General features: G+C 46.7%; 1 protein-coding gene across 4 annotated transcripts in view; it reads left to right on the forward strand.

Moving 5' to 3' along the window:
• Positions 1 to 3,434: 3,434 nt before the first annotated feature.
• LOC123746710 (activin receptor type-2A) overlaps positions 3,435 to 17,243 on the forward strand; it is an 83,579-nt gene continuing 69,770 nt past the window's right edge. For 2 of the 4 annotated variants that reach the window (XR_011225530.1, XM_045728426.2), the window contains exons 1-3: positions 3,436 to 3,528; positions 12,240 to 12,689; positions 14,628 to 14,821. Coding sequence is in view for 3 of the 4 variants with exons in the window: in XM_045728426.2 (XP_045584382.1) it covers positions 12,596 to 12,689; positions 14,628 to 14,821 (288 nt within the window). In the remaining variant the exon portion in view is untranslated. Of the gene's footprint in view, positions 3,529 to 3,556; positions 3,688 to 12,239; positions 12,690 to 14,627; positions 14,822 to 17,243 lie in introns of those variants that run through there. The other 2 variants (XM_069316807.1, XM_045728425.2) reach the window with 2 other exon arrangements.

Below are 17,243 nucleotides of genomic sequence, written 5' to 3' on the forward strand. Positions count from 1 at the left end.
GACCACGCGTCCAGTGTTCTGTCCGCTCAGCCACCGCCTAGTTCAAAGTCTCTTGTTACACCTGTATGCCTCTGGAACAATATATATTTCCTGTTGAATAAGTAACCTCTGATCCAGCAAAAAATCGAAGCCAACCGTCAACATCTATTCTGGCGAACTCACTGAGAATGACACGTCTGTATACAATATATAAAAAGCAGTCTTGTAATCAGCGAAGGTGGTCTATATGACTGGTTAGTGGGCAGAGGTGAAGAAACTGGTAAAGAAACGATGGTTGCATTAATGTAATGCACGGAAATATATGCAGTGGCGAGAGGTTATTTCATCTAAAGAAACTGCTTAGGACCTCTTCTCGAATGTTTTGCGTAGGCAAATAGTAAGGAAACTAGGCGGAAAGCATTATCTTAATTAGATTTGGGAATTGGAATGATTATACTGTTGATTTATGAGACAGGGAATTCCTCATTGATATAGCTCATGTTATACAGTTCAAGTAGGGAATTTCCTGGCACTCAAGGAAGCAAAGGTAACATGTCATAAGTGATATTCTCCCGACGGTGGCTTCACCTTTGTTCAGGAACCAGAATAACTCCAACTTGAATAGCGTTGTGGACTTATCATGCTTGTGGATCATAAAGTCAGCGGGACTTCCCTACCGTCGTGTTCTGTATTTAATCTTAATTATGGGTCTTTATTTCACCACAATTCACACTTTTATGTCTACACAATTAATGTTCTCATGTAGATTTGTACCGCTGAAGAATTTGTAATGGCGACCAGTAAACAAATGTAGGACTTCTTGGTCCAGAGGAAACATTCCCACTTTTTAACTGGCAAGCAACGTGAGCAAACCTTCATGTCAAATGCATTTAAAACAACAGAAACTATTGTATAGATGTATTCACAAAACAATGGATTTAAAACCACGGGAACTCTTGTATAGATGTATTCACAAAACCCTCGATCCTTATCAATGACAGGTTGATGATGATTATTTCTGAGCAATGAAATAGAGAATAATATGTATATATTTATATTTTGTGAGCAAAAAGTTGTACTTGTAAATTTGATTTAAGGCACTATTGCAGCACTATGGGATACATATATTAAAGTGGATTTAATGAGGTTTTTAATGTTTAATACTGAATAAATTGCAGGAAAATTTAAACAAAAATACTACCATCATGCTACTTAATGATTATATTTTCCTGAGTATGGGTGAGATCTGGACAGGTTGTTCCTTTGAGAAAATCTTAAAGTTTTTGAGTTGGGATAAATTCTAACATTCGCGCTGTTTATAGTGTATGCTGCAAGTACTTTATTCATAATGATGTTGCCGGGAAGCCTAGCAAAATCCCAAATTTGCTTGCTGTAGGTGCAGCCTGCACATGACTGTAAAGCTGCCGCCCAGTTGGGTGGGTGTGGTGCACATGACTGTAAAGCTGCCGCCCAGTTGGGTGGGTGTGGTGCACATGACTGTAAAGCTGCCGCCCAGTTGGGTGGGTGTGGAGCACATGACTGTAAAGCTGCCGCCCAGTTGGGTGGGTGTGGTGCACATGACTGTAAAGCTGCCGCCCAGTTGGGTGGGTGTGGAGCACATGACTGTAAAGCTGCCGCCCAGTTGGGTGGGTGTGGAGCACATGACTGTAAAGCTGCCGCCCAGTTGGGTGGGTGTGGAGCACATGGCTGTAGGAGCACCTGCAGAAAACTACAGGAACACGCAAGCCATAGATCACTAAGAACTCTAATTGACTCGGCCACGATTCGAACCCATGCCGTCCAGGATCACCCCTAAACGTACACAGTACCGTGACCACCAATTATTGGTGATCATTGGTGAGGTACTGTGTACATTTAAGGGTAGTCATGAACGGCATGGGTTCGAATCCTGGCTGGGTCAATTAATAGAGTTCATAGTGATTATATATATATATATATATATATAATATATATTGAACTACTATATATACTATAATTTTTATATAATAAAAAAGGGGTAGTAGGAGAAGTGAACACATACGTATTTAGCGTTAAATGGCAAGTTGTTCTCTGAATGTTATGTATTCTCTTCTCCGATGCTATGGGTCCCTACACTTGCACCAGAGGTGGTACCCCTTTATACTGTATACATATATATATATATATATATATATATATATATATATATATATATATATATATATATATATATATATATATATATATATATATATATATATATATATATTTATATATGTTAATTATAGAGGTTAGTGCTACCTTTGTTCAGCTGTTTCAAGTGACTGTACTTTTCGCCCTGTTCTAAGATAATAATGCACATATTGACACTATACACTTGCCCTATGCGTACTAGTGGCTTTAGGTATTGTATGTACTATCTCTATCTTTAAATCCAACATTATGTATGTAACTCATTGTATGTACCTTTACCTGAATAAAAAATCTAAATGTAAAATCTAAATATACCCCCCAACACTTTTGCAATGAAGTATTTTGATTTGAATAAATGTGTAGTGTAGTGGTGTAGTGTAGTTATGTAGTGTAGTGTAGTGTAGTGTAGTGTAGTGTAGTGTAGTGTAGTGTAGTGTAGTGTATTTTGAGTTGAACAAAGGTGTAGTGGTGTAGTGTAGTGTATTTTGATTTGTATTTTAATTTTGCCCGAAACGCTAGACGTGCTAGTGGCTTTACAAGACTGTAAAATCATTTTAATTTCTATGTCCTCCGTTAACCCGCCAATGTACCGTCTTATATATAAATATAAATAAATAAATAGTATTTGAATTGGTAATGAATGGATGAGGGAGCTTGTAGAGGCGCTCCTCAAACTGCGTACGTGCGGGCTCCAGCCTTGCCACTCACTCGCTCTCTTCACATTATCTCTACGTCTTCCTCCTTAACTAGTCATGTCTTGGGGGCAGCGGCAAGGGGAAATAAATCTAGATGCGTTTCTTTATGCGTGGCTAGGGTTGGGTTGATGGGGTAATAATAGGTAAAAAATGAAATGCAAGTTAAACGTACAAGTTTGTCATCATCCATCAATGGTGCACAATCATGTATTTGTTTGTTGGGGAAGTTGAGTTGTGGGGGTTCATATAGAGTTAAGGCGTTACTATTTACTCAGAGGCTCGTGTAATATGCATGCACTGTGCTCTCTAACTAGTAAGTTAAGGAAATAGAGCCAAATCACATTATTTTACGATTAGTGTCCTAAGCCTATCAGACCCTTTTTCCCAATGTTCCAATACGTTGATTCTCTCATAAGGCGACGAGAGCCAAAAACCACCCACCCAATTTTATAATCGATATTCAAGCAATCAAAAAAATTACTAAAATAAAACAAACCGCCACAGCATCCTTTCCTCCCCTGCAACAATTGCAACGAGCTGAAAAAATAACATAACATCGTGGTCCAGGCGTAGGTTTTTAGATGACTTACAGGCACTGGATTATGCCTCGTAAAAACACACGCCATATTGGATTTCCTTAACAGATTGGGATGTGTCGCTGAAATAATGTTTCTTATGAGAGGTACCGCCTTAGGTTATGTCGTAAGGGAGACAATCTAGGTGCGGGAAGACGCTGTGATGCCGGCAGAGGCAGTAGTGAGCGGTGATATACGAGGGGCCGCCGGCGGCCAGGTGTTTTTGGAACAAGTGGACGGGGCAATGTTGTGATCCTGGAAGACATGTCAGTGGCTGACCTGTGTTAAAAAGTTATTTAACCTGAGGATATTCCCGCTGGGGAAGACGGTGTTCGTAGGTGGCACGAGCAGCGTCTTGTGGCGCGTCTTCCTCTTTCCTTATCTACCGTCTTGACTCGTGTTCCTTAATTATATGAGGGGTTAAGGTGTCTTGCTGAGGTGTTGGGAGGGTGTGTGTGTGTGGGGCTGTACGCTGGTGTGTGGTGCTGGTGTGTGGTGCTGGTGTGTGGTGCTGGTGTGTGGGGCTGGTGTGTGGTGCTGGTGTGTGGTGCTGGTGTGTGGTGCTGTACACTGGTGTGTGGTGCTGGTGTGTGGTGCTGTACGCTGGTGTGTGGTGCTGGTGTGTGGTGCTGGTGTGTGGGGCTGTACGCTGGTGTGTGGTGCTGGTGTGTGGTGCTGGTGTGTGGTGCTGGTGTGTGGGGCTGGTGTGTGGTGCTGGTGTGTGGTGCTGGTGTGTGGTGCTGTACACTGGTGTGTGGTGCTGTACGCTGGTGTGTGGTGCTGGTGTGTGGTGCTGGTGTGTGGTGCTGGTGTGTGGTGCTGGTGTGTGGGGCTGGTGTGTGGGGCTGGTGTGTGGGGCTGGTGTGTGGTGCTGGTGTGTGGTGCTGGTGTGTGGGGCTGGTGTGTGGTGCTGGTGTGTGGGGCTGTACGCTGGTGTGTGGTGCTGGTGTGTGGGGCTGGTGTGTGGTGCTGGTGTGTGGGGCTGTACGCTGGTGTGTGGTGCTGTACACTGGTTGGTGTGTGGTGCAGGTGTGTGGGGCTGGTGTGTGGGGCTGTACGCTGGTGTGTGGTGCTGGTGTGTGGTGCTGTACACTGGTGTGTGGTGCTGGTGTGTGGTGCTGTACGCTGGTGTGTGGTGCTGTACGCTGGTGTGTGGTGCTGGTGTGTGGGGCTGTACACTGGTGTGTGGTGCTGTACGCTGGTGTGTGGTGCTGTACGCTGGTGTGTGGTGCTGGTGTGTGGGGCTGTACGCTGGTGTGTGGTGCTGTATGCTGGTGTGTGGTGCTGGTGTGTGGGGCTGTACACTGGTGTGTGGTGCTGGTGTGTGGGGCTGTACGCTGGTGTGTGGGGCTGTACGCTGGTGTGTGGTGCTGTACGCTGGTGTGTGGTGCTGGTGTGTGGTGCTGTACGCTGGTGTGTGGTGCTGGTGTGTGGGGCTGTACACTGGTGTGTGGTGTTGTACGCTGGTGTGTGGTGCTGTACGCTGGTGTGTGGTGCTGGTGTGTGGGGCTGTAAGCTGGTGTGTGGTGCTGTACGCTGGTGTGTGGTGCTGGTGTGTGGGGCTGGTGTGTGGTGCTGGTGTGTGGGGCTGTACGCTGGTGTGTGGTGCTGGTGTGTGGGGCTGTACGCTGGTGTGTGGGGCTGTACGCTGGTGTGTGGTGCTGGTGTGGTGCTGTACGCTGGTGTGTGGTGCTGTACGCTGGTGTGTGGTGCTGGTGTGTGGTGCTGTACGCTGGTGTGTGGGGCTGTACGCTGGTGTGTGGTGCTGTACACTGGTGTGTGGTGCTGGTGTGTGGTGCTGTACGCTGGTGTGTGGTGCTGGTGTGTGGGGCTGTACGCTGGTATGTGGTGCTGGTGTGTGGGGCTGTACACTGGTGTGTGGTGCTGTACACTGGTGTGTGGTGCTGGTTTGTGGTGCTGTACGCTGGTGTGTGGTGCTGGTGTGTGGGGCTGGTGTGTGGGGCTGTACACTGGTGTGTGGTGCTGGTGTGTGGTGCTGTACGCTGGTGTGTGGTGCTGGTGTGTGGGGCTGTACGCTGGTGTGTGGTGCTGGTGTGTGGTGCTGTACGCTGGTGTGTGGGGCTGTACGCTGGTGTGTGGTGCTGGTGTGTGGTGCTGTACGCTGGTGTGTGGGGCTGTACGCTGGTGTGTGGTGCTGGTGTGTGGGGCTGTACGCTGGTGTGTGGTGCTGGTGTGTGGTGCTGTACGCTGGTGTGTGGGGCTGTACGCTGGTGTGTGGTGCTGGTGTGTGGTGCTGTACACTGGTGTGTGGTGCTGGTGTGTGGGGCTGTACGCTGGTGTGTGGTGCTGGTGTGTGGGGCTGTACGCTGGTGTGTGGTGCTGGTGTGTGGGGCTGTACGCTGGTGTGTGGTGCTGGTGTGTGGGGCTGTACGCTGGTGTGTGGTGCTGGTGTATGGGGCTGTACGCTGGTGTGTGGTGCTGTACGCTGGTGTGTGGTGCTAGTGTGTGGGGCTGGTGTGTGGTGCTGGTGTGTGGTGCTGTACGCTGGTGTGTGGTGCTGGTGTGTGGGGCTGGTGTGTGGTGCTGGTGTGTGGTGCTGTATGCTGGTGTGTGATGCTGGTGTGTGGTGCTGTATGCTGGTGTGTGGTGCTGTACGCTGGTGTGTGATGCTGGTGTGTGGTGCTGTACACTGGTGTGTGGTGCTGGTGTGGTGCTGTACGCTGGTGTGTGGTGCTGTACGCTGGTGTGTGGTGCTGTACGCTGGTGTGTGGTGCTGTACGCTGGTGTGTGGGGCTGTACGCTGGTGTATGGTGCTGTACGCTGGTGTGTGGGGCTGTACGCTGGTGTATGGTGCTGTACGCTGGTGTGTGGGGCTGTTCGCTGGTGTGTGATGCTGGTGTGTGGGGCTGTATGCTGGTGTGTGGGGCTGTACGCTGGTGTGTGGTGCTGTACGCTGGTGTGTGGGGCTGTACGCTGGTGTGTGGTGCTGTACGCTAGTGTGTGGTGCTGTATGCTGGTGTGTGGTGCTGTACGCTAGTGTGTGGCGCTGGTGTGTGGTGCTGTATGCTGGTGTGTGGGGCTGTACGCTGGTGTGTGGTGCTGGTGTGTGGTGCTGTATGCTGGTGTGTGGGGCTGTACGCTGGTGTGTGGTGCTGTACGCTGGTGTGTGGTGCTGTATGCTGGTGTGTGGTGCTGTACGCTGGTGTGTGGTGCTGGTGTGTGGTGCTGTACGCTGGTGTGTGGGGCTGTACGCTGGTGTGTGGCGCTGGTGTGTGGCGCTGGTGTGTGTGGCTGGTGTGTGGTGCTGTACGCTGGTGTGTGGTGCTGTACGCTGGTGTGTGGGACTGTACGCTGGTGTGTGGGGCTGTACGCTGGTGTGTGGTGCTGTACGCTGGTGTGTGGAGCTGTACGCTGGTGTGTGGTGCTGTACGCTAGTGTGTGGCGCTGGTGTGTGGTGCTGTATGCTGGTGTGTGGTGCTGGTGTGTGGGGCTGTACGCTGGTGTGTGGTGCTGTACGCTGGTGTGTGGGGCTGTACGCTGGTGTGTGGGGCTGGTGTGTGGGGCTGTATGCTGGTGTGTAGGGCTGTATGCTGGTGTGTGGGGCTGTGCGCTGGTGTGTGGTGCTGTACGTTGGTGTGTGGGGCTGTACGCTGGTGTGTGGTGCTGTACGCTGGTGTGTGGTGCTGTACGCTGGTGTGTGGGACTGTACGCTGGTGTGTGGGGCTGTACGCTGGTGTGTGGTGCTGGTGTGTGGTGCTGTACGCTGGTGTGTGGTGCTGTACACTGGTGTGTGGGGCTGTACGCTGGTGTGTGGTGCTGGTGTGTGGGGCTGTACCCTGGTGTGTGGTGCTGTACGCTGGTGTGTGGTGCTGGTGTGTGGGGCTGTACCCTGGTGTGTGGTGCTGTACGCTGGTGAGTGGTGCTGTACGCTGGTGTGTGGGGCTGTACGCTGGCGTGTGGTGCTGGTGTGTGGGGCTGTACGCTGGTGTGTGGTGCTGTACGCTGGTGTGTGGTGCTGTACGCTGGTGTGTGGTGCTGTACCCTGGTGTGTGGTGCTGGTGTGTGGGGCTGTACGCTGGTGTGTGGTGCTGGTGTGTGGGGCTGTGTGCTGGTGTGTGGTGCTGTACACTGGTGTGTGGTGCAGGTGTGGGGCTGTACGCTGGTGTGTGGGGCTGTACGCTGGTGTGTGGTGCTGGTGTGTGGGGCTGTACGCTGGTGTGTGGTGCTGTATGCTGGTGTGTGGTGCTGTACGCTGGTGTGTGGTGCTGTATGCTGGTGTGTGGTGCTGTATGCTGGTGAGTGGTGCTGTGCGCTGGTGTGTGGGGCTGTACGCTGGCGTGTGGTGCTGGTGTGTGGGGCTGTACGCTGGTGTGTGGTGCTGTACGCTGGTGTGTGGTGCTGTACGCTGGTGTGTGGTGCTGTACGCTGGTGTGTGGTGCTGTACCCTGGTGTGTGGTGCTGGTGTGTGGGGCTGTACGCTGGTGTGTGGTGCTGGTGTGTGGGGCTGTGTGCTGGTGTGTGGTGCTGTACACTGGTGTGTGGTGCAGGTGTGGGGCTGTACGCTGGTGTGTGGGGCTGTACGCTGGTGTGTGGGGCTGTACGCTGGTGTGTGGTGCTGTATGCTGGTGTGTGGTGCTGTACGCTGGTGTGTGGTGCTGGTGTGTGGGGCTGTACGCTGGTGTGTGGGGCTGTACGCTGGTGTGTGGGGCTGTATGCTGGTGTGTGGTGCTGTACGCTGGTGTGTGGGGCTGTACGCTGGTGTGTGGGGCTGGTGTGTGGTGCTGTATGCTGGTGTGTGGTGCTGTACGCTGGTGTGTGGTGCTGTATGCTGGTGTGTGGTGCTGTACGCTGGTGTGTGGTGCTGTACGCTGGTGTGTGGTGCTGTACGCTGGTGTGGTGCTGGTGTGTGGTGCTGTACGCTGGTGTGTGGTGCTAATGTGTGGTGCTGATGTGTGGGGCTGTACGCTGGTGTGTGGGGCTGTATGCTGGTGTGTGGGGCTGTACGCTGGTGTGTGGTGCTGTATGCTGGTGTGTGGTGCTGTACACTGGTGTGTGGTGCTGTACTCTGGTGTGTGGGGCTGTACGCTGGTGTGTGGTGCTGGTGTGTGGTGCTGTACGCTGGTGTATGGTGTTGTACGCTGGTGTGTGGGGCTGTACGCTGGTATTTGGTGCTGGTGTGTGGTGCTGTACGCTGGTGTGTGGTGCTCTACCCTGGTGTGTGGTGCTGGTGTGTGGTGCTGTACGCTGGTGTGTGGGGCTGTACGCTGGTGTGTGGTGCTGTACGCTGGTGTGTGGGGCTGTACCCTGGTGTGTGGTGCTGTACGCTGGTGTGGGGCTGTACGCTGGTGTGTGGGGCTGTACCCTGGTGTGTGGTGCTGTACGCTGGTGTGTGGTGCTGTACGCTGGTGTGTGGTGCTGTACGCTGGTATGTGGGGCTGTACGCTGGTGTGTGGGGCTGTACCCTGGTGTGTGGTGCTGTACCCTGGTGTGTGGTGCTGTACTCTGGTGTGTGGTGCTGTACCCTGGTGTGTGGTGCTGTACCCTGGTGTGTGGTGCTGTACGCTGGTGTGTGGTGCTGTACGCTGGTGTGTGGTGCTGTACCCTGGTGTGTGGTGCTGTACCCTGGTGTGTGGTGCTGTACCCTGGTGTGTGGTGCTGTACTCTGGTGTGTGGTGCTGTACCCTGGTGTGTGGTGCTGTACCCTGGTGTGTGGTGCTGTACGCTGGTGTGTGGTGCTGTACGCTGGTGTGTGGTGCTGTACCCTGGTGTGTGGTGCTGTACCCTGGTGTGTGGTGCTGTACCCTGGTGTGTGGTGCTGTACACTGGTTTGTGGGGCTGTACGCTGGTGTGTGGTGCTGTACCCTGGTGTGTGGTGCTGTAACTGTCTCTATTTTCCGCTTGTTACAACCTGTAATAAAGTTGTTACATCTTGGCTTAACTTGTCTATGACGTATTAGAACGTTGTTACAACTTGCTATATTTGTTGTTATAACGGGTGTTAAAACTTGTTCGAGCGTTGTACCAACGTCGTAGCTTCGGTGTGTGTTTGGCGGGCATCATTATGATACTACACATTACAGTGTATTGTGATGTTGGCCATCAGTATGAGGCTGCAAACTGATTATGTACACTAGTGTGATGCTACATACCAGTGTGATATTGCCCATCAGTATGATGTCGCACGCCAGTGGTCACAAGTGGTTAACCCTCACAAGTCAAGCCTGGCCTCGGGCTGGGCTTGGGGAGTAGAAGAACTCCCAGAACCCCATCAACCAGGTATCAACCAGGTATCACTCGTAGCACCTGAGGCCCACATCACTCATACAATTGAGTTTTGTATTATATATATGGAGCAAGTATAATAAATATTGCTATTGGGGAGTAGAAGAACTCCCAGAACCCCATCAACCAGGTATCAACCAGGTATCGCTCGTAGCACCTGAGGCCCACATCACTCACACAATTGAGTTTTGTATTATATATATGGAGCAAGTATAATAAATATTGCCGGAACAACAGTGGACATCTTCAACCGAAGACTAGATAATTTTCTTAGAGAAGTGCCGGACCAACCGGGCTGGTGGACCAAACTCTCAAGTCAAGCCTGGCCTCGGGCTGGGCTTGGGGAGTAGAAGAACTCCCAGAACCCCATCAACCAGGTATCAAGCAGCGGTAATTGCTGACATGCACTGTGTGAAGCAACTGTAGTTGTTAGTAGTTCAAGCCATATCTGGTTGATACCTAGTTGATACCTGGTTGGTTGATTATCAATCATATCAATGATAATTATTGTACAGTGCAATATTATACAATGCAATATTGAACTATGATTATACAATCATATCATAAGCAGTTACTGTATTTGCATGGAAGCATTGCAGCTAATTTTAAATCTTGGAGGCATTTACATATTTTTGATTCAAGATATTATTGTTGTTCTCATTAAAACACACATTCACTAGTGTTATGACCAAAGAAAGAGCTGAGGACACAAATAGTGATCATTAATGTAATACTATGGCTGTATTTCTGAGGTTATATAAAGGGAATGTAAGTAGAGATGAAGAGGCGTTGCACTGTTATTGAAAAAGGCTTTTGAAAAGATCAATGTTGCAACTGCTATACAGACTAGGGTATATCATGTAAATCATTTCAGTGGCAGTAACTGTAATTACAGTATAGCTCTCAGAGAATCATTAATTCCAAATAAAAATGAGAGAAACAAAAAAATTACCATTCATATCCTACAAAGAAGTGGCAGAAATATCCAACAGACTGAGAGCAAAGCTGCCAAAATGATGATAAGATACTTTAATCATAAAGTGACTTGGAAACAATGTAAAAAGGTAGATGAAAAGTTACGAAGAACAAAACTAGTAGAAGTGATGGAAAAAAGCTTAATCCCATGTCCAAGCGGAAACATGAAGATGGGGAGGAAGTATCAGCCGAAAAGCAGAGACTTGTCATTCACACAGAATGTTACACGTCTGAAATTAAGAGCAAATTTTTAACTCTTAGACAGTAGCTATAGGGAAATGGCCATATCCACTTATGCACACACAAAAAACAAAATCCTAAAAATAATTTTCATTATAGAATTATTAATTTGTATGCAGAATATAAGAAAAACACGAAAATAAGTGTTATTGTTTAACACTTAAATAACTTAAGTAAATAACTTATCGTTTCACTGGGTGGAGGCGCTCTATAAGGCTGCGTCTGGCACTTGTCAACACCTGGTGCTCGACTTTACTGACGCTTCCTGATTTATTCTCTATTTTATTTAATTGTAGTAGGATTATTTTCATGGGTCAAGGTAAACTCCATTACATCCACATTTACCTATTATATCCATATTTGCATTATACCCCAGTTTGCATTGGGGGCTTGATGGCCGAGTGGACAATGATCGGGGTTCATGGTCCTAAGGGTCCGGGTTCAATTTCCGGCAGAGGCGGAAATAAATGGGCAGAGTTTCTTTCATCTTGATGCACCTGTTCATCTAGCAGTAAATAGATATACTGGAAGTTAGCTGCTACAGGCTGCTTCCTGGGAATGTGTGTGCGCGAAAATTAGAATTAAGGACTTGCTCGAAATGCTATGCGTGCTAGTGGCTGTACAAGAATGTAAGAACTCTTTAATATACAGTATAAATAAATAAAATAAATAAATACATGTAAAACTCGGACAATAATGGGTTAAATCTTCATAAGGTGAAAACCGCATTACCCAGTGAATCAACAAATGATGATAACCGGTGTTTAAGGGTTAAACTTTCCCAGCAATCATAAATGCAAAATTATAGGAACACTTGATTGCCAACTTTAAAGTTCTCTTTCCAAAAATTAAGCTATTAATCATTGATTCAGTAATTTTTGCAAAATGTTTTATATAGCATTTAAAGTGAAAGTCTTTAAGAGATTCCAGGAGGCTGCAGACAGCATTAGCCAGGCTTATCAGGTAGCCACCTGGGGAACCTTTTCTTGGGCTGGATTTTGAAAGTCGGAAAACTGCCGAGAGCCAGCCAGATATTAAAGCTGGCTCGCTAAGTTTTTCACTCGGCATGTAGATTTTAGAGCACTTGTCAAACGTATCAAAGTCTTTAATTGTTTTAATATGATAGCTTGGGTTATTTATTGGTTTTTGTCTTACATGTGTTTATAAGTTAAACAAAAAGCATTTGCTTTAAACACAGTACAGTATTAGGTACTACTGTAGTTATTCTTAATTTTATTTTCTAAATACATTTTTAAAAAGTCTAAATATATATTGCTTATTTGAAACACTGTCTTTACTTTCATCTGCCAAATTGTGGGCTTTGTATTTATCCCAATTGTTGATACATTTCTGTTTTCAGATATGCTGATACATTGAAAAGTTTTGAAGTGTGTTAGTGTACAGTAAGTCTCCTACATGAATGCCAGTTTGAGTAGGATATTTGGAACTGTGTGTGCATACTTCGTGGCAGTAAACTCAAATAGAAAAAGTCCTTGGTGAGGGGTCAAGGTGACAAAGGCCTTGATGAGATACTTGAAAAATTGTGCTGTATATAGAACATGGACATGACACGGACTCATTTAATTGGACAGATGTAATTAGTTTTATGAGGCTTACTCGTCACATATGCCAGGCCTGACTGGATATAATTTAGAAGGGCCATACAGAGAAAGTGTTTAGGCCTAGTGAAGTGGAGTGTGGAGGGCCGGCTGTGCAATGGCTGGTAGCACAGCTGTAACTCGGCTGTCACGCATTATGATGTACCTGCTAATTGTAGCGGCATTTCCCATCATCTCTGCTCTAATAGCAGGTAAGTTATCTAATTAAGATATATTCTTGAAACTTGTAGTAGCTGTTTTATGTTGCATGTTCTGATGCAGATCTGCTGAAATGTTCTCAAAAGAAAAGATTGAATGTGAAGCAGCACTTTCCTTAACAAATTTTTGAAGTCAATATTTTGAATGATTGGGAGCATCTTTTAAGAAAGTTAGGTTTCATTTTATAATTTAAAATTTTAAATACAGTAATGCAAAGGGAAAGATGGCAGCAATCCATCATTAGCTCTACGATTTAAATTGAAAACCTTTGACAACGTTAAATAAAGAATGGAATACTGAAAAAGCTTCACTCATGATAGTACTGTATTTTCTGTACAGGTATTTTCATATGCAGCGATGGCCAGCTGATGTTATATGTCTTGTTAATATTTTTAGTGATTGCTAAGTCTTGAATTACAAAACTTGGTGTAATCATGAATACGTTGACGGTTGTTCAGTGTCCTCCCAGTGACTATAAGAAATATTGCCGGAACAACTGTGGACATCTTCAAGAGGAAACTGGACTGTTTTCTAAGAGAAGGCCCGGATCAGTCGGGCTGTGGTGGGTATGTGGGCCTGCGGGCCGCTCCAAGTAACAGCCTGGTGCCTCAAGTCGAGCCTGGCCTCGGGCTGGGCTTGGGGAGTAGAAGAACTCCCAGAACCCCATCAAGCAGGTATCCTGATGAAGTTGGCTCATAGGTCGGGCACTGAGTAGTTTATTTTTTAGTTGATGTCTTATAGCTGAAGACAGATTTGACAGGGCTAAGGTTAAATAGAAGTAAAGTTTTAATTAGGCCACGGGCTAATTAAAACTTTCCTTGCCCATTTACTTGATGGGCAAGGAAATTCCACAGAGCAGCTGTTGATGATGTGAAATACATATACAGTACAAGTAGAATCATTAAACCCCTGAGAAAAAAAGGAACCTGGTGGAGTAGAACTCTGTTTAGTCCAGAATGACCATCAGACTGGGGCAAGAAGGAGCTTAATGTTTCTCTTGTGTCTTGCCCTGTACTGTGCACTGTTGTTATAGTGGTGCAAAGTGCTGTGCACCTTGCTTGGGGTTCCTAGCCCAAGTCGTATAGGGTTTTGCCTTCAGCCTTTCTGACTCTGAGCCATGGGGGTTGTCTGTCTAAGGCCAGTTGTTTTTTGAGCCCCATGTTTTTTGCCTTCTGTTTGAAGAGCTCTCCCAGTTGTATTGGTATTTTATTCTCTTTGTCAAGGAGTTTCAAGCATATGGTTGTTGGCCAAAGTGCTATATTGGTCGCCCTAGGCCATGGTTTCCGGCCTCCGGGCATGGTAGCTGGTTATCAAGGCTGTGGGTCTTGGGTTTCCAGTTCTCACACTAGGTCCTTATGGGTGGTTCCTGGCATCTTTCCTGGGGATTTGGTTGGCCATTTTCTAGGCCTCTGTTGGCCAATGGGGAGGTGTCATCAGTATCAGGGCTCTGCTCTTCTGGGGTCGGTGTGTTCTCTTATGGCTGCATATTTTTCTCGGTGTTGCGGATGGCATCCAGAGGTTGGCATTCTGCTGGTGTTCTACTAGCCTGAACCAAGCTCACTTTGATAAACATGTTGATTGATGATTGATATTCATTCATAAGTGTACAGGCATTATTAACATGAACTTACATTAATTAGTCTGTGAATTATACTTAGCAGAAACTGTTAAGTGTCTGTGTATTCTTTTGTATGTTTGATTGTTGTCTGTATCTGTTTTCTGAAGTATCAAAAATAATTTTTTGTAAATAACAAAATTGTTTGAATAAAGTACAGTCAGTATAGTACTGTTTTATCAAATTTAATTTGGTTTCAGGTGCTGATGTATGATTTTATATTTATAACAAGATTTCCTATTCAGGTATAGTACTTGAAAGTTACGTGTATGTTAAAATGTCCACCAAATATATATATAGGGACTAAATTTTCCAGAGAGTGTTGCACGGCCTGCAGAAAATCTTCCACCAAGAGTTACCCATTGTGAAGTCTATAATAGTACACAATGTTCAAACGAAGGTCCTCAGTCAGCTCTTTGCTCAGGGAAGATGACGGAGGCGTGCGAAGTATGGGATACTCCCGAGAAAGTAAACCATTGCTTCGTTTTGTGGACTAATAACTCAGGCAAGGTTAGTAATTATTTGTAAACTCTTTTAATAATAATAATAATAATTTATTTAGGAACAGTACATACATAGTTGCAGCGTTACAGTACAAACATTGTTAGATTTAAATTTAGATTTAAAGATAGGTAGTACTGTACATACAATACCTAAAGCCACTAGTACGCATAGCGTTTTGGGCAACTTTTAACTCGATGAGTAATGAAATCTGATTTTTAATTGAGGAAGAGATGGTAATTTTGTTGTTAGATTATGTTTTAGTGATGAAGATCCTGGTTGGTTTTCATAGACTCTTCATGTCATGAAGAATTATGGTGAGAGGGGTTGTGGTTCTTATGAGTTATGTTGAATGGAAAAGATACAATATCATGATAGTGGACCAAACTCTGACAAGTCAAGCCTGGCCTCAGGCTGGGTTTGGGGAGTAGAAGAACTCCCAGAACCCTATCAAGCAGGTATGATGGCTGTGAAGGATCATATTGGTCAGATTGTGGTAGGTATATGAGGGGGACTACAAAAGTTGAGAAGGAAGGAGAGTTGAAAAGTATCTTGGTTTTTATAAAAAGAAATTGTGGCAGTTTTAACCTTTCAGTTGTGCCCTGTGCTTCAAGCTGTGGATTGTTAAATAGGCAGTATTTGATGTAGTAGGCATTAATAGGCAGCGATGACACAATATGCTTGCAGACACTTTATCAAGTGATAGGTAGCATATAGCAGCCACGGGCCAGATTCACGAAAGCACTTACGCAAGTACTTACTAACCTGTACATCTTTTCTCAATCTTTGGCGGCTTTGTTTCCAATTATTAAACAGTTAATGAGCTCCGAAGCACCAGGAGGCTGTTTATAACAATAACAACAGTTGAATGGGAAGTTATCATGCTTGTAAACTGTTTCATAAATGTAACCAAAGCCGTCAAAGATTGAGGAAAGGTGTACACGTTCGTAAGTGCTTGCGTAAGTGCTTTCGTGAATCAGGCCCCAGGTTATAAAGTGTTACCTATGCCATTAATAGGTGACTCTGAAGCTCAAACAGCTTCTGAAAAAAATCCCTTTACCTTTTGTATGAATAGGATAAAGGATGACATAAAAAATACAAATTGTAAAATTAAAAATTTTTGATATTTTTTCTAAATAGTAAATAGGAACCTGTGTTGAATGTGATGAAATTCCAATTTTAGGTGAGCCCCGGTAGCTTCCTGAAGCTACAGATATAGTACCAAGCTATTAGGTGCCAGCAATAGCAGAGTTCTTTTAGGTCTTCCAAGGACCATGAGTCAGAACCTGGCCCCCCCCCCCCCCCTCTAAAGAGGCGCAGAGCACAGTGGCACTCTGATAAAATTATCAGTGAATCTTAATAGTGTCCGCCACTGCCATGGAAGCACCCACAAAGTCGGCAAAACAAAACAGACTGCTGCTGGTTATAAGGAAGATCAACACTTCAAAATCACAAAATGACCTTCTCGAGGGGAGCCTGTCGGCCGAGCGGACAGCACGCTGGACTTGTGATCCTGTGGTCCTGGGTTCGATCCTGGGCGCCGGCGAGAAACAATGGGCAGAGTTTCTCTCACCCTATGCCCCTGTTACCTAGCAGTAAAATAGGTACTTGGGTGTTAGTCAGCTGTCACGGGCTGCTTCCTGAGGGTGGAGGCCTGGTCGAGGACCGGGCCGCGGGGACACTAAAGCCCCAAAATCATCTCAAGATAACCTCAAGAAGATCAATGTAAAAAAATTGAAAATTCATGAAACTGCCACAAGCTCGTATGCCCCACCTCCCTTCCCCTCGCTTGGGGGGAGGAGAGAAGCAGACCAGGTCAGCCGGCTGCTCAACCCTCGGTTCTGTGGAGAAACTGCCCTTGTTATCCCTGGAAAAGGAGGGTGTCAGGGAGCCAATTGGGCTCCCCAGAAATTGGTATTTCATTTTAGTCAATGCTGGTTTCCTGGGGGGGGGGGGGAGCTCCTTGTGGCTCCGTGTAGCTACCTACTCGCAGTGAAGGAAAAGAAAGGGACATACCAGGAAAAAGGGAGCACTGCAGGTGCCACTTCATAAAATAAACAGTGGGCTGTGACACATGACTCATGGCTACATAAGGCCAATGAGGACCAGGAAAATTCATGGGATTTCTTGCGGCCAGGACCCTGTTCAACCATCTAAAACCCCTGTGCCCAAAATTCAGCCCAAGGCATATTGGCAAACACAGCTGAGAGAGCGGTAAACTGACAAATGTCAGGCACGAGGGTAGACTGCAGGCTGGCTGGACGTAATGACACTGCAGACAACCAGAGAAACACAATCCCTGGAACAGGAAACCAAGGAAACCAAGGAAACCAGATCAACACACAATGAGCTCACCAAAGCAGAAGTGGTGGCACGAAGGTAACGATCAAGAGATGCCGTCAGACAAAGAGCACAGTGCACCCCCGGTCGA

Source organism: Procambarus clarkii, chromosome 85 (genome assembly GCF_040958095.1).
Source record: "Procambarus clarkii isolate CNS0578487 chromosome 85, FALCON_Pclarkii_2.0, whole genome shotgun sequence".
NCBI lineage: Eukaryota > Metazoa > Arthropoda > Malacostraca > Decapoda > Cambaridae > Procambarus > Procambarus clarkii.